This window comes from Phallusia mammillata, chromosome 5 (genome assembly GCF_965637545.1).
Source record: "Phallusia mammillata chromosome 5, kaPhaMamm4.hap1.1, whole genome shotgun sequence".
Taxonomy (NCBI): Eukaryota; Metazoa; Chordata; class Ascidiacea; order Phlebobranchia; family Ascidiidae; genus Phallusia; species Phallusia mammillata.
The window spans coordinates 24,804,884-24,828,071 of NC_137256.1; the positions used below are offsets into that span (position 1 = coordinate 24,804,884).

Genomic DNA, 23,188 nt, shown 5'->3' on the forward strand with positions numbered 1-23,188 from the left:
AGGGGTTTATTTGTATTGTGCCATAAAGTAGCTATTGTTGGTGTTGTGTACACAAAAGAAGTGAGTCTTACTGGATTTATTGCAGGTAATATTTGGTTTTATCACTTGCTTTGACGATTGCTTTGACGATTGCTTTTACCGACTGTAGTTGGTTTTTACAACTTTTTATTGATTTATTTTTAAGTGGTGCCCTACCTAATGTTACATTATTGACTGTATTCTTTTATTGGGAAATGTCTTTTAGCTTTCATACTAAAATATGGGTATTCTGAATTCATATTTATAGTGTGAGGTGAATTCTAATGTTAATCAAATAATAATACTCAGAAAATTTCTGCCCATATCCATGCCACAAACAACACTTTTCTGTACGCAGTTATAAACCTATTTGGGTACAATGTTGTGCATATTTTTTTAGTAATTGAACAAAGAATAAAAATCTAAATAAAACAGATATATATGTGATAACTTGCATGTCCGTTTTCCCAAACAGTTTTCGGTAATGGAATATGCATTTACATTATATTTTTCTGCAATTAGTGTTTCCTAACAAAAGATAGTCACAAAAATCTCATACCTGATACAATTGAACGGAATATATTGAACAAATTGGTATTTGGTAACATTACAAATGTTTCAGGTATAGAAGCATGGAAATTGAAGGGGATTGTTCGGCAAACTTCGGTGATTCTGTTTTGTCCCAACCAACATACTCAGGAACACAACAATCAAAGTAATTTTGTTGTTTGTTTATAAAATTTAGATTTGCAAACTTTACAAAAGTTGCTGAATAAAAAACATAAAAATAAATATCTGTAGATACCTGGTACCGATATCTACTATTGGCACTGGTATTTAGCATGTTACATATATATATATATATATATATATATATAATTGTTGGTGCAAATATTCTTTTCATCCTTCTCTATTTTTGCTTGGTGCAATTGCATTGCTGCCTTGAGCCTTGGTGATTCGGTGATTGGTGTTAGGTCAAATCTGCGTCAATAGCTTTGATGCTTTGACGTGGCATTTGTTAGTTGTATAGTTACACAGTTGCGCTCATTTATATTTTTTATGCATACAACAAATCATAGCTTTGGAACTACAACATTTTCTTACTATGTTGTACGATCACCTAACAATCGCATTTTAAACAACGTTAGAGTTTTTTATATTAAAAAAACTTTAGGCTTTTTACTGAAAAAAATGTCAGCTTTAAATATCGGTTATCTGCCGTAAAAATTATAGCAAACTACTTCTACTAGATAGTATACTATTGCAATATGAATACTGCTAGATTAGGTCTACTTTGACTGTTAGGACATAGGAATTAGAAAGTCCATGCTAAAAAGTCCAAAACTGAAATATCAAGAGAAACTATTTGGTTACCAATATTGCTTTGTAAAAAACGAGTAATGCTCTCCTTTATATCTTTTCCTTTGTGATTGTTGATACTGCCAGGCCCAAACACATAACACTACATTCAAACCAAAGACTTAAAGTGTTCATGAAGGTTGCCTTTCACACAATGCAGTGACATTGTTTTACACAAACAGTAGTTAAGTACTTTAGCTTTTGATTTACAATTTTGTGTTGTTTTTTGCAGAGAAGAAAAGGTAGAGATTCGCAAAAACTACCGAAGATTAATAGAAGAAACACAACAGAATAAAGAGGATTTAGTAAAACCGCAAAACAATGGATTAATTGAAAACATCAAAAAAGCTCATCAGCTGTTTCAAAATGGTAAACAAAAATGTTGGTTGTTTCTATGCAAGTCTTACTTATGCTGCAATGATGTGGTACGTTTTTCAATTTAATAAGTTTAAAAAAAGTATTTATCGCCAATTTAAAATAAAAAACAGTTTTGCAAAGTTGAATCTGTACAAAATGTTTTGAAACGTCTGAATCAGTATATATATATATATATTTTTTTTTCTGTTTACCAATGTGTGTAATACATTATAGACCTGTTGCAGCACAAAAGACATGCATATAAACCTAATAAAACCTAATTTTAGCATTGAAAACTTATAAATGCAATCCTTAACAAAAAACATACTCAGGTATGCAAGCTTTACCCAGGAGTATAATTTTAGGGATTTTTTCCAACTGAAAATAAACTTCAGTTTGGGAATCAGCATGCAATAATAAAAAGTGCACAATTAACCAAATTGCATTTGACCCAAATGCATTGCTGTAATTCTTGTTACCATATCCAGCCTTGTGTTTTACAAATTACTAAAAATTGGCTTTACTATTATTTACAGTCCAGGGTACAAGGGAAGGGGCACTCGATTCAAGATTCATGTCGTTAGCCGTGTCGCTTGGAGCACAGAAAACTAATCTACTACAAACTGATCTCATCGCGTTTCAGCCGGATGAATTTGTGCAAAAACTGGTAAGATAATTCTGCTTGGTGTTAGCGTTATTAAGTCACATTGTTTGGTTTCTTTCTTCTGTCTAACACTGGTTTGTTCCAAGCGTTTGGTCAAGAAAGAGTGCTTTAAACTTATTTAAGTGTACACATATGTTAGTTATTTATCAAAAGTTGATTTTCCTTTATCAAAAGTTTGACCCCAAATGACCTAGTGGTTCACCCACAGGCCCCCAAAACATAAAATTTATAAAAGGCTGTATTTACCAAAGTACATGATCCACAAGTTTTATACTTTGTTGGTTGGTGCACTGTAAGGTGTTTTAAATCATTCTGTCACTTTTAGTTGGATTCACCCATTTTCAACCTATCAGTCCCAAATATTCGTTTTTCTGTTAACCATTCCTTTAGATCAGAAATTCAATCCCTATTATGTAAAGAAAATCTCTGGCTATTCTTAACCAGATTATTTTGTATTAAGCTGCAGGCAGTGCACACTGTTTTGACTTATAAGTTCTCATCAGTGCAGCTGGTGACGAGAGAGCGACCGTGTAGCCACCCAACGGCACTCCAGTTTGTTGGGAGCAGCAGGGTAAAAACCCATGCCTCACCTAGTCTGTTTAACGCCACAACTGGGCATACACCACAGACGAAAGTGTCTCACAGTGTGCACTGTCTGCAGCTTATTATTTATTAGCTCTATGCTTTTACATTTTTATTCTAAATATATAGAAAAGCCACCTTTCTAGTTATTTCTCTGTACTACTTAGCCTAAATCAAAAATCTGCTGTTTAATAAAACAATTGCTGACTTGTTAACTAACTAACACTTTATGATTGTGACATATTTTATATGGATTATTAGATCACAATGATGGAGGGTCGGGTTGCCGCTGACGACCCGGAAGATGTAACAATTCCTGAATCTGGATGGGATACGCTTGGAAAGATGGCAACTTTACATTTCAGAAGTTTGGTTCCTGCTCTACACCCACTGTAAGTAAGAAAACTTGGTGTTTTTATTGTTGTGAAGCAGCACCAGTATATATAAGTAAAAGTTTAATGTATTTTTTGAAATTGAATTAAATTTATGTGTCGTCGTTTAATAGCGTAAACAAGAATCTGTAATCGTTATAACCTCAATATAGATAAATAGTGTGTAAAATAGTCTATTAAATTTGGAATAAAGTTATTTGCAACACACACTTAATTATGCGCATTAAAAAATATCTTTTAGTGGCTGTTTTCTATGCCCCCGCAGAATACAGCTCGTGGCCACCTTGGGGGGCCATTGGCCCTGCTTGAGAATCACTGGTATATCCCATCTAAGTTTTTTTGTACATTTATTGAGACTAACCAAAAAAAATTTGTGATTTGTAAAAAGAAAAAAATTGTGTTATTTTATTTGCACATTTCTAAAATTTACTTTTACATTTAGTCTGGGGACATTTGACCCCAATGCGACCCCTAAACCCAAGACGAATCGAAACAAGCAGAATGATGAAGCCCAGGGGAAAACCCAATTGCCCCAACATCTTACTAACTTTCGAGTTGACCAGAAAGAGGCAACGCCGGAGGAAATTGAAAGAGTTCTGAAAATTGTCCGAGGATTCTACTCCGATGACCGTAAGATCCCTCTAGTTATTGACCTCGTTGCCACGTTTTGCAGTCATGCTACAAAGCTCCTGGGCTTTGCTCAACCCAATTTGAAAACATCAAGCCATTTTTTCCTCTGGCCATTTCTTCATGGGTATTGGAATAACTTATGATAATCAACAATAGACAACATCAAAAGACACAGGCGGATTAGTCAAAATGATTACTTTGGTTATTCCATAGTGTAAAGTGAGCCATGTCTTTTGTGACCGGGCTCTTTTTCTTAGTTATGAAAAAAATAAATTCTGGTCTTTTATTGTTAAGCAGGCATAGGCGCCCACTTGCTAAAACCGGTGGGTGGCAGAACAAAAAGAACTATTAGTAGTCACCTAAAGTTGCATAACACTTTCCATCGCTGTTTGTGATCTATATTGGCATATACATTGCCCTTGCAACGGAAGCAGTTAAACATTAGACCGGATTCCTAAAATGCCAAACTTGTTTATGGCATGGTTGACAGTACATATGCCAAAAAGGCAGCACCTGCAGCAGTTCTCAAACTGTGCATTGTGACGCCCCAGTGCGTCTTTTCAATTTTTCAAGGGCGTCACAGAATAGTTCCGTTTCGTGGCCTTTTGTGGTTGTATCAATAAACACAACTTTAATAATAAGTTTCCTCATTAACTATTATTTGCTGGTGCATCGCAAGATTAGAAAACTTTTCCGGGGGCGTCACAACAACAAAAGTTTGAGAACCACTGTTATAAGTGATCGCCAGTGCAAGCAGGGTCTCACAGGCTTTGAGTGTTAATTTAAGGCAGTGGTTCTTAACCTTTTTTCCTTGCTGCACCCCTTTCAAATCACTAACTAATTTTCGCACCCTACTGGATTTTTGTATTCATATAGAATAGACCTAACCTTAATGATTCAGCATCCCTGCACCTAGTGTTTTTATAAGGTGTTTTAGGGGACCAAAACAGTCCCCCAAATTTCTCCAGCAGTTTCCCAAAATTTGGCTTAAAGCAAATATGGCTATTTTTTGGTATTTAAATAAAACACTTGCGGTCTCTTAAAACTACTTAGCGGTCACCCAAACCAAACCTTAAAAAAACCTGCCTGCACCCCCTAGGAACAGTTCTCAGACCTCTTGGTGATGTGTGCAACCCTTGTTAAGAACCCTGATTTAAGGGGCCCTGGAACTGTAAAAAGCTAAGCCCTTAAATGTGGTTATATTTGAAATCTAACCTCACTGTTTTTCACAACTTTTAGCTACACCGATTGACTACTTTGAGTTAGTGGTGAATCCGGACTCGTACAGCCACACCATAGAAAACTTGTTTCACCTCTCGTTTCTCGTAAAAGATGGATTAGTTCGAGTGTTTCTCAATGACAATGGGATTCCTGTGGTGGAGCCGACTGCGGACAGGAGTACGAAAAAGAATTCAAACAAAACTCCACAAAAAGCATGCAATCAGGTTTGTTCTAAAGATATCTCGAGTTTTTTTCTGTAAATGTTAGCAGATGTACTTAAAAAAGGGGTAGTGGGCTTAAGCAAGTTTAAAAAAAGTTTAAAAAATATGTCCAAATGTGACCCAAAGTCCAAAGATGCCAGGCCCTAATCGGGTTTTGGAACAAATGCCCACATTAGGCCCAAAAGTTAAATTTCCCAATGTGAAATTGTGACACAAATAAGACTAAATGTTAAAATCGAATCACAAGCACCATGGCCTGCCTTGTATGCTGCACATGTCAGCTTTATAGGAATGGATCGCCAGTTCGACTATATCAGCTAAGATGTATATATTTATACTGGGATCAGCCCTGAAGCGTTCATGCAGACCAGCGAACACACCACACTTACTTATAAATCAAATAACGCCAAACCTATTGAAGGCATCATACCGAATCAAGCTGGTCTCCCAACCATTCCAATATGGCAAGGCACAGGCCAGAAAAATCTAGATCCCATTATGAATGTCTATACCTTAGCTAATATAGGGCAAGTTGCTTTGCTTTGACTGCGGGGCACAGATAGGAGTTTTTTTCGAATCCTGTTCACCCAATTTTCAATTTGAATCATCAAAGTGAAAATCTTTCAGCTGTAACTTATGCTAACATGGCAATTGTATTGTACAGCATGCTGAACACTTTGTTGTTACAGATAATGGTTTCAATGTCAATGGATGAATGGGAACAAGTGATTGATGCTTACCAACTGAAGGGAAAACCCCCATATATTCCCCCAAGTGTGATTAGCAAAAAATGAAAGACCTGTATTTTGAAGTTTGTTTACAGCCAGAGCAATTTGCCTACAGGTGTGTTGACTGCTTATCAGTAAAAAGTTGTTAGAATCAACTCTTTGGCCGCACAGTTTCTAACTGTCATGTTCTGTTCTTATTAGCTGTAAACTATTTACAATTTTATCCAATATGACAAACCCTTTAATCTTATGCTTTTAACCATTTTATAGAATATCTTTTAAGCAAATGGTAAATGTTGTTTGGAAAAGCCAAACTACCTTAAATAGTGTAAGATTATTTTATTTAGATAAAAAATGTTTTTGAAAAATTGCAATGCTTACTAATGGTCTTTTAAAGAACTAACATCAAAATCTGCTAAAACCAGTTGCTAAAAATAGGTGGCTAAAAAAACTAGATACCCGTGTCATACAACAATACTTTATGTAAATAGGGCTTTTACTTTGTTAATGGAAAGCCTACAGGTATTTTGTTATTAGTTCAGGTTGGTAACCTTTCTTATTTGTTTCATGTCAAACTTTAAGAACTTAATTAAGTGAAATTTTGATCAGATTTTCAGTTCCAAATTATCTTTTTTCAGGGCAAGAGCAATCAAAGGGATGATTGCAAGCATTTCATTTTGCCTGGAATGTCACCACTGCCTCCCACATTACTTCATCACGTTCAACTCATATTTTCTGACTTTTTTGTTTTTTCTTTATTGACTGCAGCAGCAAAGTTCTCAGATAGGGGAATCCACCCAATTTTCATACATGATTTCAGAATTACAAGTTCCAATTTTTCAGTGGTGGGATTCATATTTTTTGTCAGTCAGTCCTGTCACAAAAGTCATATTTTTCAGCCGGTTCTGTTGCAAAAAGTCCATTGACAGTAACCAGTAATGCTAACCGGTTCGCTGATCTCTGTAGAACTGGTGTGACCCGGCTGAATCCCACAACTGGGTACTACTATGCAATGTGAACTTTTATTCACTCGTACCGTTGCATTGGTTGTTTCTGGTGTGAGCTACGCACCTGTATAAGATGGCCCAACGTTTCTTGCCATGAAAATTAGCTGAAGCTGCAACCTGTGCTCACTGTAAAAGCGACATGTGCCTTAAAAATGGGCGAAATTAAATATTTTTTTTAGAACCACATGCATTATTTTGTTTACATACAAACTGCCTTTGAATGAAAGTGTGTGGAAATTTTTCTCTAGTTACCTTCTAAGTTTGTTTCAGACTTGCATTGCATGGCAAAGTTGGTTTCTGGCTTAAAATCGATTCACCAGTGTTGGACCATGAAATAAATAGTAAGGAGTAATCATTTCCAACATTTGTTGGGGTATTCAAAGAAAAATTTGTTCATATTGGTCATAAAATAAATTGCTGTTACTTGAAAAAAAAACTGCAGACCAGAGCAGTGTTTCAAAAACCTTTTTTTAACTTGTACCAAACTACCTTTTCTTTTTTTGTCCCAACAAAAACTAGCAAAAGGTTTTCACAACAGTTCACAGAATATTTATTTGATCTGCTGTTTGTCACCAATTATAAATACGTCAAAAATTAAGCGGAGAAGCAGAAAATTGCATGAACTAAAGCATGTTGGTTGTGATTAGCAAGCATGCGTTAAAATATAAATTAAACTTCAAGTTTATAGAGCTCTATTTTTATTATGATAAACATACTTGCCAGAAGAACTCTATAAACTTGATACTATGCCTGGCAGCAAATTAGAATTGTTGCATAATCTACAACATTTAAAGCTTAAATGGAACCTCTATTTGAAAATTGATCTTTCATCACATAAAGCATTTAATTTTGGCACTATGGCAGTGGTTCTCAACTGGTGGTCCATGGTGACTTTATGGTCCACAAGTTGTTAAATATATTTGGTGATAATTTGGAAAAGTAATTTATTGAATATTCAGTACATAGAGGCCTATCCAAGTTATTGGCCAATCATTGTTAGCTGTAAATCATTTTATATTACTCTTGGAAATTCTGTATTGAAGCAATATATTTCAAGCCAATATGATTGTTGTGGATGCTTTCTTTATCCGTATACTTAAAATGGACTTGTCCACAATTAAATTAAATTGGTGGTCCATGGCCTGAAACGAGTCGAGAACCACTGGACTTTTGGAGCTTTAAAATCAATAGAGCAAAAGTTATATTTTGTCTTCAAAGAAGTGGATTTCTCTTAACTAACTAAATTTAGTTTGCAAAGCTTGTCAAAATTTTTTTAAAGGCGAGTGCAGAATTGTATGTCTGACTGGAATCGGTAAAACGGGCTTGATTTGGTTCTAACCTTACACTTGGTTTCATTTGTGTAGTAATTTCATCAACTTTAGGACTTGAAAAATCGTATTTTTACCGTGAACGGCTTGTACTTTGGGGTTTGGATCCGTTTACAAAAAAGCCCTAGTAACGAAACCAAACCATTAATTAAGTTAATAAACCAGAACTGGCTTCCTAATATTCAAGCGAAAATTGTAGGCGACTGCACAAAAACTAAACTTGCGTTTTATCAAGCCTTTTTTAGTTTAAATCGCGGTGGAACGGGAAGTAATTATTTCGTCATAAACGTGGCGCTCTTTTCAGGCGCTGATATCGCAGGTGAGAAAGGTCGACCCGAAGCTGGGGTCAGGTCCATCCAAAATTTGTCCTTCACCCTAAAATACAAGAAATAATTACATTTCTACCATCAGATTATAAAGAAAAACTTTATGGTGATTTCATACAGGGCCGGTTCAGACTGAGGGGTACAGGAGGGGCTGAAGTCCCCCTAAAACAACGACATTAAAAGGCCAAACGTCCCCCTTTATTTCGCAAATAAACGGGCCCTTTGTCACGTTGTCTAACCCTTGCCACTAATTCATGGAAACTCCTACATATGTTTGTCAAATTAGGGCAAAAACAAACTGTGAAATAAGCCAGTAACATGAAGTGTGCTGTTGTTGGTTAAAGTAGGCTCAACCTCGGTTAATCCGGATCCGTTTGGACCAAAAAAATGTTCGGATTAGGCGAAGATCCGGATTAACCGATGTCGATTAGTTAAAGCCTTACACATTACAAATCATCTGTATCATGAGGTTTGTTTGAATTAGATGAAAATCCGGATTAACCGAGATTTACTGTAGTTAGCTTACACCAGCGGTTCTCAACCTTTCGTGGACTCGGTCCCCCTAAAAGTAACTTTTGGGCCCCGTGCCCGTCTTCAAGTAACCCTGTAGGACCTGTGGTCCCCTTAAAAATGTAAATGGCAATCTCGTGTTGGTATTCTGTACTAATTTCGACTTTAAACAGGTCGAATAGAATAAACAAGAATCCGTACTCGTAAAAAACCCAATATAGACAAATAGTATGTGAAATATTCGATTAAATTAGGGGATAATGTTAAAAAGAAAATTGCTTTTAGTGGGTGTTCTAGTGAATTTACACTCGTGGCCCCCCAAGACACAGCTAGTGCCACCCCTGGGGGGCCCTGGGCCCTGGTTGAGAACCACTGTTTTAGACATTTTTGAGGTTCTTACTTTTCTCGAATATTCGGCAATAAGCTTTGACAAAGTTGAGCACCCAGCTTCGGACAAAGGTCGTTTACTGCTGGCTGCTTGTTGCGTTCTTTGGAAAGCTGAAAAAAATAAAATTTATGTCAAAAAACGTGGATAAATAATAAGGGGTGCCTAAAAGTGTCCAACCCAATATTAAATGAAAGTTCAGTGCTAATCCAGTCGTTATGGACCCTGTACGAGAAACTCAAAACTTACCTCCTGTGAGAATGCCCTTATATGGTGTGACTCGATTCCACAACACCCACCGATGTATCTCACACCAATTTCGTATGCTTCCCGCGCGAATCGGTGTGCGTCCATGCGCGTGATAGTTCTTGGATCAAGTCCTGGAAACATATGAAGTAGTAATCAACGATTTAAAGCAGTGATTCTCAAACTGTATGAAATATTCCCTATTTTAAAAGTGAAAACATTTCCTGGTATTTTTTAGGACTTCATGGCGAAAACCAATTTTGTATTTCAACGTTTCAAAACTCATATTTTTGGTAATGGTAATGAAAAGCATCCTTACCCACCACAATAAAGTTGAAAATTAACATTATTTGAACAACTTGTGTTACGTTTCCCTGCCAAGTATGCCGCGGAAGAAAATTTTAGTTCTTTAATGCGCCGCATGCTTAAAAGTGTGAGAACCACTGATTTAGACATTATGGTTATCTTTCTTCTGCTGGCTGCTAACAACAACACGCTTGGATATACCTGTACAACACCCGCAACATACTAGTCTAAAATCCTTTATCAATAAAATCGAATGGTGGTTTAAACACCTCATCGGTGTGCTCTATAGCTCACCTAGTGGCGTTTCGGGAAGTGCCAGATAACCACAGAAATTCTCCTCCACTTCAGGACACAGCCACCCGAGAGGTTGGCACATAAGGTAGGGATGTAGATCAGCGTCATCCAGAGCCTTCTTCATCCTCCGGAGGACTTTCAAACACGTGTTGATGTCAAATAAGCAGTTGATGCCTGCGACAATCGACAGTCTGTTTGAATAGGGAACTTTCACCGCATTTCATGTGGCCCGCGGCTATTTTTTTCAAATTGTGTTGCGTATTACTCGCCATAGTTTGGATTAAGTTTTTGGGTTTTGGCGACTTGCCATTTAACACAAAAGCTTTCCTTGTAAGTTTATTTAGCAGTGAAAAAGGAAGTGTGCATGATGCTGATGTAACAAAATCCCACAATTTCCCTAAATTTCGTGTTCTAATTCTAAAAAACGTTGGCCCGCGGGCGTCTTTACCAGATAAAAATTGCCCCCCATTAAAAAAGTTTGGACACCCTCTGGTATAAAGAATACATTATGCAGACTATTTATATATTTGATAAGTGAAGACAGTCTGTCGGTCGGTAAAATTACCTATATTAACAGGATATTTAAACAAGAAAACTCAGCAAACCGGGCATTGAACCCACCAATCATATCAGCTCCGGCCTTTGCCATCCTCACAGCGCACTCCTCTACCGAAACTCCGTTCATATCCCCGATAGGACCGATCCGCATGGTGGCGCCCATCGGCTTCTTGGCGCGCTTCATGACGTCAATGCATATCTCTATCTCCTCCACGTGTCCGAAAAACTGCAGGAAAATATTTTAAATCTTGTTCGTGACGTCATGTTCCGATTATGACGTGGCAATAAGTTACGTCACATTATGTGTTTGCAAGGGAGTCAATAGTTTGCATTGACCTAAAAACTAAAAGATGCAAAAAAATACACGTACTTATGATGTCATAAACAGGTCACCCAACAATTTGAATGACGTCAACTTACCTCAGCAAGTACGAAGTCGACGTCATAGTCGATGAAGACTTGCAGTTGGGCCTCGAATTCCTTTCTTACAGCTTTTTCGCCCTTCCCCTGTATATAGGAGACTACAGGCGACAACCCACCACATACAATAGCGTCCCCTTCGTCTGCAACTTCACGAGCAAGTTTGCAAGCCATGGCATTGATCTCAGCGCTCTGGATTAAGCAAAAAAACTGTTTAGGAATTCGTTTTGTGGTTTTTATCTGGGCAAGGGATTTCAAGCGCTCTAAAAGATATTTTTTGGACAGAAAATTGTTTTTTTTGCGGCGTGCAACGCATATCTCACGTTTTAAATGTTTGGGCCCGTGTTAATTCGCCCGCTGAGTTAAAAAGGTTGCAATCCCTCTGGTATAAATCGTATTAACCACAATGTGACAACAAACTATCACTAATGCATGTTAATGACCAATGCTATGTTTAAAATGCATTACTTGTTTTTAGGTTTAAATACGTACATTCTAATTCGTTGTAAATACTTTAAAAGATTGACTTAAAAGCGATATGCTATATTATTCAAACGTTTCGGATTGCAAGTGATAAACATATTGAACGTGAAATAGAACGTGTTTTAAAAATTATCTTTCAAGCAGTTAGAATATGAACAGGAGTTGCTCTCTTAAATTATGGGAAAAACGATAAGCACTACCACAAAATTCCAATTAATCTTTTCCCGTGCTGCATAATGCTTGCAACAGTCAAGCCGGTTTCGGGCTTATGTTTGAATGAAACCGACTTTAATTAGTGGCATTTGTGTAGTATTTTCACCAGAGTAAACACGGCTTTTAAACCTAATCAGAGATGCACTATTGCAGACATAGCCCTAACCCACTAATAAACAGGCGACTACCTATATCACAGGACACTTGAATCCTCCATTTGTAAATCTTAAACAATTTCTGGTTCTCAACCTTTAAGCATGTGGTTACCTACCATACTTTGTTTTCATAGTGCGGCACACTAAGAAGGAAATATAACAAAAGTTGGTAAAAGAAAGTTAATTTGCAATTTTATTCTTATGTCTAAGGTTGCTTTTGTGACCAATACCAAACATGTGAGCTTTGCAAACGTTGTCATGTACGCCTGTATTTAAAGAAAATGTTTGCACTTTGCGCAGTTGGAAATCTCTTACGGAGCACAGTTTGAGAATTACTGGACTACATTATTATTATTTCACGTTTTGAAACGTTTCAGTCCCTCAATAGTAGCTCGACAACACATACACGCCATGCGCTTAGGACCCCTTGCCAGCATGCGTTTATCGCTGTTTGCACAGAAATATTTAATCCATCGCTTATTGACTCTTCGGGCATTCGAAAATTGCTGCGTGCCGTAATATTTGCTTAGAAATATGCTGAGTAAGCGTGCGGTGACTCAGCAGTTGTTTGCGAGTAGGCGTGGCGCCAATTTTGACGTTATTTTACTTAATAAGAGACTCATTCTATTAACTTTAAGTATATCTATCACTAGCTGTTGCCATGGTTACCAATGACCCTTGTACGCAGTTCGGAAATTTGAGCTGAACAGTTTTTGCGCTCTACAGGAAACTCTAATGCGAATATTGCCGAAATATGTTTCCCCTTTGCTGGAACGTCTGTTATGATCAGGCAAAATGGGTTTTCTTATATATTACTAGCTTCAAAACCTTGTACAACCTAAAATTAAAAGTTAACATGCATGCAATGGTTTGCGATAATCATTTTGTCGGGTTGTAGTTTTGACTTATTAAAGTGTATGCTCTGAAAAAAATGCAAGTAATAAACGCTATGGTTAACTGCACTAAGCTCGCCAGGAAATCCACGTTAGGCATGTTAAGTCGTAAAAGCACCACAGTTGACTGCACTAAGCTCGTTACTAAACCTATTTAAATCGTACAAAGCCGTTTATGTGGATAGAAATAAGATTTGGGTGTGCAAAGTGGTTAACATGAAAAGCACTTTTGTCGACTGCACGAAGCTAGTTTCGAAACCCGCTTTAAACGTTCACATTTGTGAAAGTGGCAAGCGCTTTGGTTGACTGCGTGGAGCTCGTTAGGCAACCCGTTGTCTGAATCTCACCGTAAATTTTACATCTGAGTATTCGAGCTTTCCGTCACTGGAATAGAAACATGGAGTCTGTAGTACATCGGCACCCGCTCTAAGATATTCCCGCAGCAGTTGGCGTACAGCGTCGGGGTACAGAACAGTAGCTTCTGGTGTCCACGGGCCGGCGGTGCAGTAACCTCTTTTCTCCAGGGTCATACACATGCTTCCATCTCCAATGACAGGCCCCTCGGCCAATCGCTCCAGCAAGCCTTTTCTTTTTTCACTGGTCATGTCTTACAATTTTTTTTTAGGTTCTGGCAACTTAAAATCTCTAAAAAGTGCCTAAACATAAGTTTCAAACTCAAATTCACGCTTTATAATGAACTGCAATATATATCTTGTAATATCCACAACGACATGTAATACGAAATCGATTTCGCTAAAAAAGTGCTTGTGTAAACCAAACCAAATGGTTTCTATCAGTTCCCAATAGCATTAAAGTTGTTTTTAAATACAAAATGTCATGATTAAAAACAAAACAGCCAAAGAGAGGTTCTATGCAGCCAACAAATATAAACACGTTGCACTTATGGCAGCAACAGCTACTTATAAAACTTGTGCAATTGCATTAATTTACTATTTAACACATAAACACTCTCTCTGGCATTTTTGTGGTTAATTAAGGCCTTAACGTTTGTCATAAACGAATTGCGATAACAACTCATGCTGTAGCATTGCAGACTGTGGAACACTTGCCTGTCCAAGTCTACTCTGCAGCACTTGACAATTATGAAAACAGCATTACCTCATTCTGACCGCAGGAACGTTTATCGAACTACTCTACCATATCGGCCAGTGATTAAGCGAAAAAGGCAATTTGCCAGAAATCGCCATCGTCAGCAAAAGTTTTTGTTTTGTACTCCGTGGCCACATTTTAACCGGTTTAATCCGGTTTATACTGGTTATGTTATATTGTAAATGTGTAAGGTGTTTGGTACGTTGAACCATTGCCTACATAGAGCTCGTGAAAAACAAGTTTTCTGTTTGCTTTTAACGTCGCTCCAGACTGGGGTGTTTCGCTGTGAGCGGTGCAGACGCGTTAAACATACGGTATTTGTTCGGTGGTAAAACTGAAGCGACACAATAGGTCCTTCACAATTGCAGAGACCGAAATAACTGCCTCAAAGTTAAGTTTACTTTGCCTGGGGGGCTCAACATTTTGCCACAACTGTGCAATAATTTGTACATTTTACTTTCGGTCTGATCACTCAGTACATGCTAAACTGGGAAAAAAATCGATTAAATTGTTGTACCTATTTTGTATTAAAATCTAAAGCACTTAGCGCGCCATTTCCCAACAACAAGAAGTGAAAACAGGCGCCTAAACTTTGCCAAATGGCGCCAGTCTTCGACAAGTAGCTATTGGCTAAAAACTTTAGCAAACACGGGTTATTTAAGACAAAACAGGGCTGATGTATTTTGTACCCCACTTTCAAACTGTAGTCGTATCTAGGTAGGTTGTCAATGTTTTCAAACGGCCTCTCTCACTGCGTTTACCCTTTTCTTACCATGCCTACAGCGATAACTCACACTGTTGGTAGTTTGCACTGTTTAATGTGTTTTATACGCTTGTTTACTTTTGCAGAATACAGCAATTTACATTTTGCTTTTGTTGTGTCAATATTGCATATGTTATGTAACTAGTCGTTTTAAATCTCTGTTTTAAAGTCTTGACATTTATGTTTTACTTAATACTAAACTCTACAAACTACTAAATACTGAAACCAATCAATTAAGGTCTGTTTACCCCGATACATGCAACCTGTACGACATCCAAACACCCTGGCGCGCAAAACAGTAAAAGCAGCTAACTAAAAGTCAAAGCTATTCTGCCTTTCTTGTAAACTTTTAAAGTCATTTTTTCCTAATCTCTAAATTTGATTTGTTCTTGCAAGCAATTTTCACGCCCAACTTGGCCTCAACTAGCGGTAACTTGTTTAATACGACTATGATGTCATAATGCAAATTGTTTTTATATTAACGAACATTTGTACTATACTATTTCTATTTTTGAGCTAAACTCGGCAGCTTAAAAGAGGTGCTGCGAAAAGTTGTGTTGTAAAAAGATGCATAGTTGCTTTACGTGGAATTATGCCTTACTTCAGCCTCAGAAACGAAACAGTATTATTTCGCTACAGCAAATTTCTTCCAATAAAATCCGGTTTAAACTGGATTTTACCGGCCCGATAGACATATGTCGGAAATCTCACGGAAATTTCAACGTTGAACATTAACTACTTTTTCAACCATCGTTGCCCAGACGCGCAAAACACAGCGTTTTGCAGGAAAAAAAGAAAATAACTATAGGTCTTTAAAACGTTGTTGAACAAATTATTTGGTTTGACCGAATAGTAATATGGTATAACCACGTAAAACCCATTTTTTAAACCTTTTCAAATCCTTTAGAACAGTTTTAGATTGCAAGGCAGTTTTAGTAGTACTCAATTTGTGCCCTCCTATTTTTTTATTTGTATTAAGGTACGCAATTAGGGTATTTACCGAAAACTGACGGGGATTTTTTGTTTTTCCCGGGAAATTTGTATGTGTTAGAAATTGATGTTAAAACATGCTATACATTTCATTACTCTCTTTTTTCAGCTTATGTTTCTTGATGTTCTGCAACATCAATGTTTTTTTAATACATTTAGCCCTCTTCTCCTTAGCCACATTCTGGAGAAAAACTTCTTTTGCTGTGGAGCAATCACAACACAAAGTAAGTAAGGTTATTTTTATGCAACATTTTCAAAACTATGTGTAAATGTACTGGAATGAGCTGCACGTAATGGTATTTGCATTGTTGTAATGTTGATATATTTGCTGGTACATCATTAACTCAATATATTATGGATTTTAAAGTCGGTATGTGTTAGGGCTGCAACCCAGAAAATCTTTTTGTTAGCTGGTTAAGATACAGACATTCATAACTTGGTTAAGCCCTAATGCGTTTAAATGAACCAGAAGTCATGGCATACTTATTTATAAATCATGGCACACAAGGCCTATTGAATGCGTTAAACCAAATCAAATTTTAAAGTGTAAAAAGACACAGGCTAGAAAGGTTTTTTGTGTTTATGTGACATTTAATGTAAGAGTATTACGATCGCACCGGTTTAAATTCTGTCTTTTTGCATCTTACATATTTGTAGCTAACTACAGTTTTGCAACTATTACCCCAACACACTGCTTTACATGGTCCAGTAATAATGATCAGTAAAGCTGGGTGCTAATATCGTGTATCGTCACACACTTTGTGCCTGGAATACTTGCTTGGTGTGTATTAAAATATGTTTGTTTAGTTAACTTTGTTGGTGTTTAAAGTCTATTCCTTGGCCCAGACGTATACACTGTTTAAATGGGTAGACCAAGAGTTCTTCTTGACTAGACTGGCAAATTATGAACCAACAAGGTTAGCGAGAGTTTTGCCCCGAACCAGTACTAATTAATTGGGTCAGTTGAGTTGCAGTTCTGGGTCTAACTTAAATTAGGTATAGCAGAAAAGTACTGGCATACCATCTGACAACTTTTTCTATCACTGCATACCATGTTTAAATGGGCAGACCAAGAGTTCTTTCTGACTACACTAGCGATGTATGAAACCAGCAAGGGTAATTACAGTTCAAACCAGGGGTCAGGTGAGTGGCAATTCTTGGCCCAACTTAAATTGTATGCAGAAAGTTACTTGTGTACCACTTGACAAGCTCCAGCGTGCCACTAGTGGTACACATACAACAGGTTGAGAACCACTGGTATAGTTAGTTCAAAATGGTTGCAGCATCTCTAACATATATTAGGCATTGCAAACTTGTAAATGTTTTTATCTCTATCCCGTGCATAGTAGTAATCTAGGTTTATGTGGTTTGTACTAGCTACATGCTATGTTTATCAATATTTTGAACTATACATTATGCCATGATTAGTGATACAATAAAATAGAAGTTACATATCGATAACATATCGAATAGTGAATCGGTCACTCTCATTTGCATTTTGGTTAAATTTGTTTTATAGTTTTGAATTATATTGAATGCCATTCAACTCAAAACTTCTGGGTACTCCTGTGTGCCCAGGCCTTTGTCACAATTAGACATCATCCCCACACCACTGTCTTTAGTTTTTCAAACAAACTGCAAAAATTAACTGGCACACAAAATCGAAAATTATGACCCTAATTCATTTTGTCAGTCTGTTATTGTACATGATTGTTGTCTCTATCTCTCGAACTGAGTCTCTGTTGACTTGTAGTTATATAAAATACTAAACTCAGTTTAAACTTGAAAAGTTGTTATATAATTTGTTCTGTTCAGGTTTCTGGGCAAAAACAAAAGAATCCGTGCTGAGGTGATGCTTCAAGGGTTGTTAGACCTGTAACTCAACATGAAAACTGACTTTCAACTTTTCTTTGATCTGTTAAACCTCTAAATTTACTTGAAGTAAGTCTCAGCGTGGTGGTGAAAAAAACGGCCCAAATAGACGTAAAAAGTGATTAAAAAAGTATGTCGTTTTTCATGTCTGTTTGGGTCATTATTTTCTCATTAAACGTATGAACAGATCCGTATATAGTGTTCCAAACTCAGCATGTTGTGAAAACTGACCACAATTTGTTTATTTACAGTGAGTTTTACAAGAACGCAACCAACGTGTGAGACAGGATGATACAACACTCAACACAACAGTGCTTTCTTCAGAATCCAGCCCAGCATGGACTGCTGAGTTGAGTATGTTTCGCTTGGTGAATGAAAACATTTTTTTGTCTGACTTGACTTACCTGCAACTTTTTCTCAACCTTCTTTTCTGTACTGTCCCTTTTAGGTCTAGATAATTTATAAACGTCCCCCTTATAACTGACAAAAATCAAAACGATTTTAATTCAATTCAATATTTTATACAGTATCAATGCGATAATTGAAAATCTAATCTTTAACAAGCTAAATTTTAGATAAATATATGCTAATAGTTAAATCAACATGATACCATACCACTAACTACATACAATGCTTTTTGATTTTAACTTGGTACTTAGGATTAGCCAAAACTGCAATTGTTATGTTTAGTCGAGCACCGACCATCCCACCTTAACACTTGGTGTATTGTGACGGTCACGCACCATTCCCATTTACCTGTTTTTTTACTTAAATGTCCTCTTTTTTAGCCCCCAGGGTTGTGTTTAATCTGTAAAGGTCGCTTCTGCATAACATGTAAGGCAAGCCAACGCTAGGTGAAACATGAAGGTTTTTTTTAGCAGCAACAGTAACGAATTAAAAACAGTGCGCATGTTCCCACTAATTGACATTTTGAAAAACAGTCAATTTTATTCTTCTGTATGTCAGCAGTGAACAAATCACTGTTCTATAGTGATATCAACAAACCCGTCTGTGACTTGCTCAATACATTATTGTGTAATAAACAAGTAATCAATTCGTAGTACAGTTTCGCAGTGTATAACGCTGGGCTTAATTAATGCAACTCTGCGCCTGAGCACAGTTTTTTCAAAATTGCGATGCTCGGTACCAAGTACTCGGGTTCTGGCTCGGTTCGGCCAAGCACAAGTCAATTACTACCTGCAAATTTTGCTCTTAAAGCGCATACAAGCCCCGACAAATGACGCATTGTGATTGGCACAAAATGCATTGTGACATCAGCATCAAAAACACATAAGTACCCAACACAGTGAGAGTCAATTTTACTTTTACTTGTTGCTGGAAGAGATAAGAGATGTGACTGGAAGAGATATGACAAAAAAACTTGGTTGTTTTGTTTTACCTGCTCTATCTTCTCCCAGCGTCCCTCAATTGCGCAATTGTTCTCCAGCGCCCCCTCAATGATAGCAACCGCTACCAGGGGGGCAATGGCGTCCCCGTTGAGAACTACTGCCCTCAACAGATAAAACAATTTGAATATTTGAAAAGTGTCTTTTTAACGGTTGTAGTAAACAGGATTAAGACTGTATAAACAAAACAATGAGTAATTGAATATGTACGTTAAGTAACTTAACACCTTTACCATACTCAATCAAAAACATAACTGCCAGGTAGGTAGAATACACCATGCAGACATTTCAACAATCACTGTTGTCACCTTCAGCATACCTCAAACAGAACAATTTGTATTAGTTTAACATTGCCTTTCAAAGCTGTCCCTCACTTGTAAGATATAATATTAAAATTTGTAGCATAGAGAAAGAGGCTTTTTCCCCATATGCACCTCATAAAACTATTCACAAGACAGTAAATGCCGGAATTGTAAGTACTTACACTAACAAATCACTGTACTTGTTCTGTCACCAACCATATCATATCACTTTTAAATTTGTGTTTTATTTTTTTTGGAAATATTGCATTATTGCTTTGTTAGTTCTCCTCATCAGCAATTTGGTTTTGTGCAAAGCACTAAAATGTTTTTATTTTTTTAATATTTTCTAATCATTTAGTTATTTGATACTTTCCGCCAATTATAATTTACATAGTATATGGACATAGTTTGCAACCCTTTTTTGTCGGTGGGCCATATAACCAATTTCGGACATCAAGCGAGGGCCATAGATTTTTTTCATGTACACAATAAATTTAAAATTCTTCTTAAAATAATTCAAGCATAAATACATTTATTTTCTAAAACATATTGAGTTTCGATGCAACAATGGCTTTCACAACAAAATAATTGTTTACTAAACAAAGGGAATTATTACGTCACTTTCGGTGAAGTACTTGCAAACTGTTGTATGGCCCAGTGGTTGGAAAATGGTGGTTTAGCTTATACTTGTTACGTATAGTATAGCAACTTAGGAGATTTACCAAAAACTATCGGAAAAATTTGCAGAATTTCCAGAAGAATTACATTTTTCTCTAAATCAGTGTGTTGGCGAGGCCTACACTAAATAGCTTGGCGGGCCGGATTGTGGCCCATGGGCTCCCGTTTGCTCACCCCTGGTTTAAATGCTTTCCATCTAATGGTCAGCAATATTACTTCTATTGCAATTTGTTTTTTGTTTTTTTTGAAATAACATAAAAATGAAATAATGAAATGATTCAAAGATGTTTCGTGATTTGTTACTTTAAGTTTATACTTTAGTGATGGCCAAAGAACGAAATGCAATAAATATGTTTTATTCAGACACAAAAATAGACACAACCATCAGAGATATCAAATCGGCTGCAGCAAATGTATGGAAAGATATATGGGTCAAAGTTATCCAATGGACATTGTTTGTTTGTTGTTGGTTTAAATGCTTTCCATCTGAATGTTGGCAGCATTGTTAATTATCAGACTGAAGACTTTGACCAGTCTAAAGTCAGCCACTGTTTTATTTAGACATATATATTTCACCTAAGTAATAGGCATCTTCAGTATCTTAAAGCAAACAGCGCTAAAAATTGTAGGCATTGTAAATTATTTTGCAAATAGTTTTACAAAATCTCGACGTACAAAGTATTTTATTGTACTTCATCGTAGCCTTTTATTTTACAGGCAATTTTGCACCTGCGAATTTGGTTAATTACATAATATATTTAAATGCATGTGAATGTATCCTGAAACTTGTTTAGAAAATTGTCCACTTAATAGCATAGTTTGAATTGCATGGGCTTCACAAATTGGAAATGCAATAACAAAATTTGTGTGTATCTAGTTTATGCCTTTGCTTTTTTTTCCACTCTTATATTTAACTTTTTTTCATTCTTTACCATCTTATGTTTACAATTAGGTTCATTTGTGTGAAAAAAATCATAAAAATTGTGTGTTATACATTCTGCCATGCTTATAGTCTATCTATTGTATTTGTTGTTCTTTTGTTCCCGATTAACCAAATCCGGTTTAACCGAGGTTGGATACTAGTTTTTGTATTTCATAAGTTTTTATGAATTTACTTTGCCCTGTTTATTATATTGTCTTGTTAATGTAATAAACATTGATTTTTTAAAAACATGTTTCAAAACTTACATCATTTTATGGTTTTAGTCTAAGAAAACTTTTTAGATACAGCTGCAGAATTTGTGATTAAGCAAGTCATAAAACTGTACTTTTAAACAAATAGTCCTGAACCAACGTGTACTCAAAACAGATGATGCAAGTTACGGATAATCATAGTAAACTGAAGCTTTCAGCACACTGAAATCAGTCTGTGTTTTTTGTCTTACAAGAAAACAAGTTCAAAGCAGATTGAGTCATATATATCGAAATATTTTGGTTCATTTTGCTGTACAAATTGCAAATCAAACCACACAATTTGAGTCGGATTAGTTAGTTGAAAAAGTAACAGTGTTTGTGTTACTTTAAAAGGATATGACAGCCCTAACAGGTTTTATCAAAAATTAAATTTCATGATTCCGATTTTGTTAAAATATGGTTTTGAGGTTCGGTAAGAGGCAGAAAACGGCCGAGGTCAGTATAAAGTTAAAATAACCCAACCCAAAACTATATGTTAGCAGAATTGTTAATGCCAAGTTAAGATACAAAATACCTAAAAGTTCGCTTTATGGTTGAAAGGGTTCAGTGATGCATTATGCACTATGACGTTTTTTTTTCGTTTTTCAATTTAACGTCACATAAATGTGACTGTATTGTGACGTCAAATTGCAGGTAACAGTTTATCTATGTTGCATCATAATTCAATTAATAATTACAGTGCTGTTGATTCTTCTTTAAATGTGTATCGGCAAGTGTTTGTGCTTGTAGCAAAGTGCAGGATATCTTTCAGATATTTTTTACATAATCTCGCAGTTCACGGATTCACAAATACAAATCCAACTTGATAAGAAATAAATACGTAGGAATATTTGAAACACAACAAAATAGAGAATTATTTTCGTATTATAGTTACTTGTTTGTAGTTTCAAGTTATAACAAACAAAAGAATTCTCATCTTAGGATGTTAAAATTTATCAACCAAGAATATTCCTGTTTATTTATATGAAACGCAGAATTATGACGAAATTGGACTCCTATTTAATTCTGTCTCAAAACAGGGGAAAAACCGTACGGTGGAAATGTGCAACGATGCATTCAAAACACAAATCAAAAGAACAAGTGAGGTCGCCAAAGGAGAGATTGCTGGAAGTCGGTGCCTTTGCCAGGCCAAATCGCAATTTTGAGTGTTTGTGGTGAGCCCACAAACACAAAGTGTCGCGCTAGCAGGTGGTCTTCGACGTCCAGCCGATGCTTCCACCGACGTTCAGCTCTCAAAACAAGGCCGGACGTCGAGGAACTCTCCCGTTTGTTGGGCGTCCTTGGTCGCGACTTGCGCTTCGGTGCCAAGTCGTCTTGACCGATGACGCCGCAAACGAAAGGACCAATGCCCGCTAGACGGTCGTGTGGGGACCATGTCTAGTTGTGGCGACGGTTTTGCGTTGAGCGTGCAAAGCGCGCGCCCGCGCAATTGCGACATCTCGTCGTCGTTACACTACCACTAAATGCCACGTCGATACATGTCTCGTTTCCATTCATTTTCTGATGAAATAAAACGTTTTATGTACGACCAATTGCAGTAGGTTCAGAAAAACCACAAACAGAAGTTGGGTAAAAGG

General features: G+C 36.7%; 2 protein-coding genes and 1 long non-coding RNA gene across 4 annotated transcripts; 2 read left to right on the forward strand and 1 right to left on the reverse strand.

Annotated features, from left to right (window-relative positions):
- The first annotated feature begins 26 nt into the window (after window positions 1-26).
- LOC145228528 (non-structural maintenance of chromosomes element 4 homolog A-like) lies at window positions 27-7,541 on the forward strand. The gene is made up of 9 exons (XM_080093602.1): window positions 27-85; window positions 641-733; window positions 1,610-1,746; window positions 2,271-2,401; window positions 3,242-3,372; window positions 3,815-4,002; window positions 5,242-5,447; window positions 6,134-6,287; window positions 6,811-7,541. Exons 2-8 carry the CDS (start codon window positions 651-653, stop codon window positions 6,236-6,238), a joined length of 981 nt encoding a protein of 326 aa, XP_079949728.1. The 5' UTR covers window positions 27-85; window positions 641-650; the 3' UTR covers window positions 6,239-6,287; window positions 6,811-7,541.
- Window positions 7,542-7,705: 164 nt separating this feature from the next.
- On the reverse strand, window positions 7,706-13,951 carry LOC145228527 (betaine--homocysteine S-methyltransferase 1-like). The gene is made up of 7 exons (XM_080093601.1): window positions 13,644-13,951; window positions 11,553-11,744; window positions 11,196-11,358; window positions 10,575-10,748; window positions 9,978-10,108; window positions 9,744-9,841; window positions 7,706-8,882 (listed from the first exon to the last, which is right to left on the reverse strand). The coding sequence occupies exons 1-7, from the start codon at window positions 13,899-13,901 to the stop codon at window positions 8,780-8,782; spliced, it is 1,119 nt and encodes a 372-aa protein (XP_079949727.1). The 5' UTR covers window positions 13,902-13,951; the 3' UTR covers window positions 7,706-8,779.
- Window positions 13,952-16,272: 2,321 nt separating this feature from the next.
- On the forward strand, window positions 16,273-21,588 carry LOC145228529 (uncharacterized). Of its 2 annotated transcripts, none has more exons than XR_013860093.1 (4): window positions 16,273-16,383; window positions 17,975-18,100; window positions 18,283-18,385; window positions 20,781-21,588. It is a non-coding gene; the product is annotated as an uncharacterized LOC145228529 (long non-coding RNA). The 2 variants fall into 2 exon arrangements; XR_013860092.1 differs by having other exon boundaries at window positions 18,283-18,380.
- The last annotated feature ends 1,600 nt before the right edge of the window (window positions 21,589-23,188 follow it).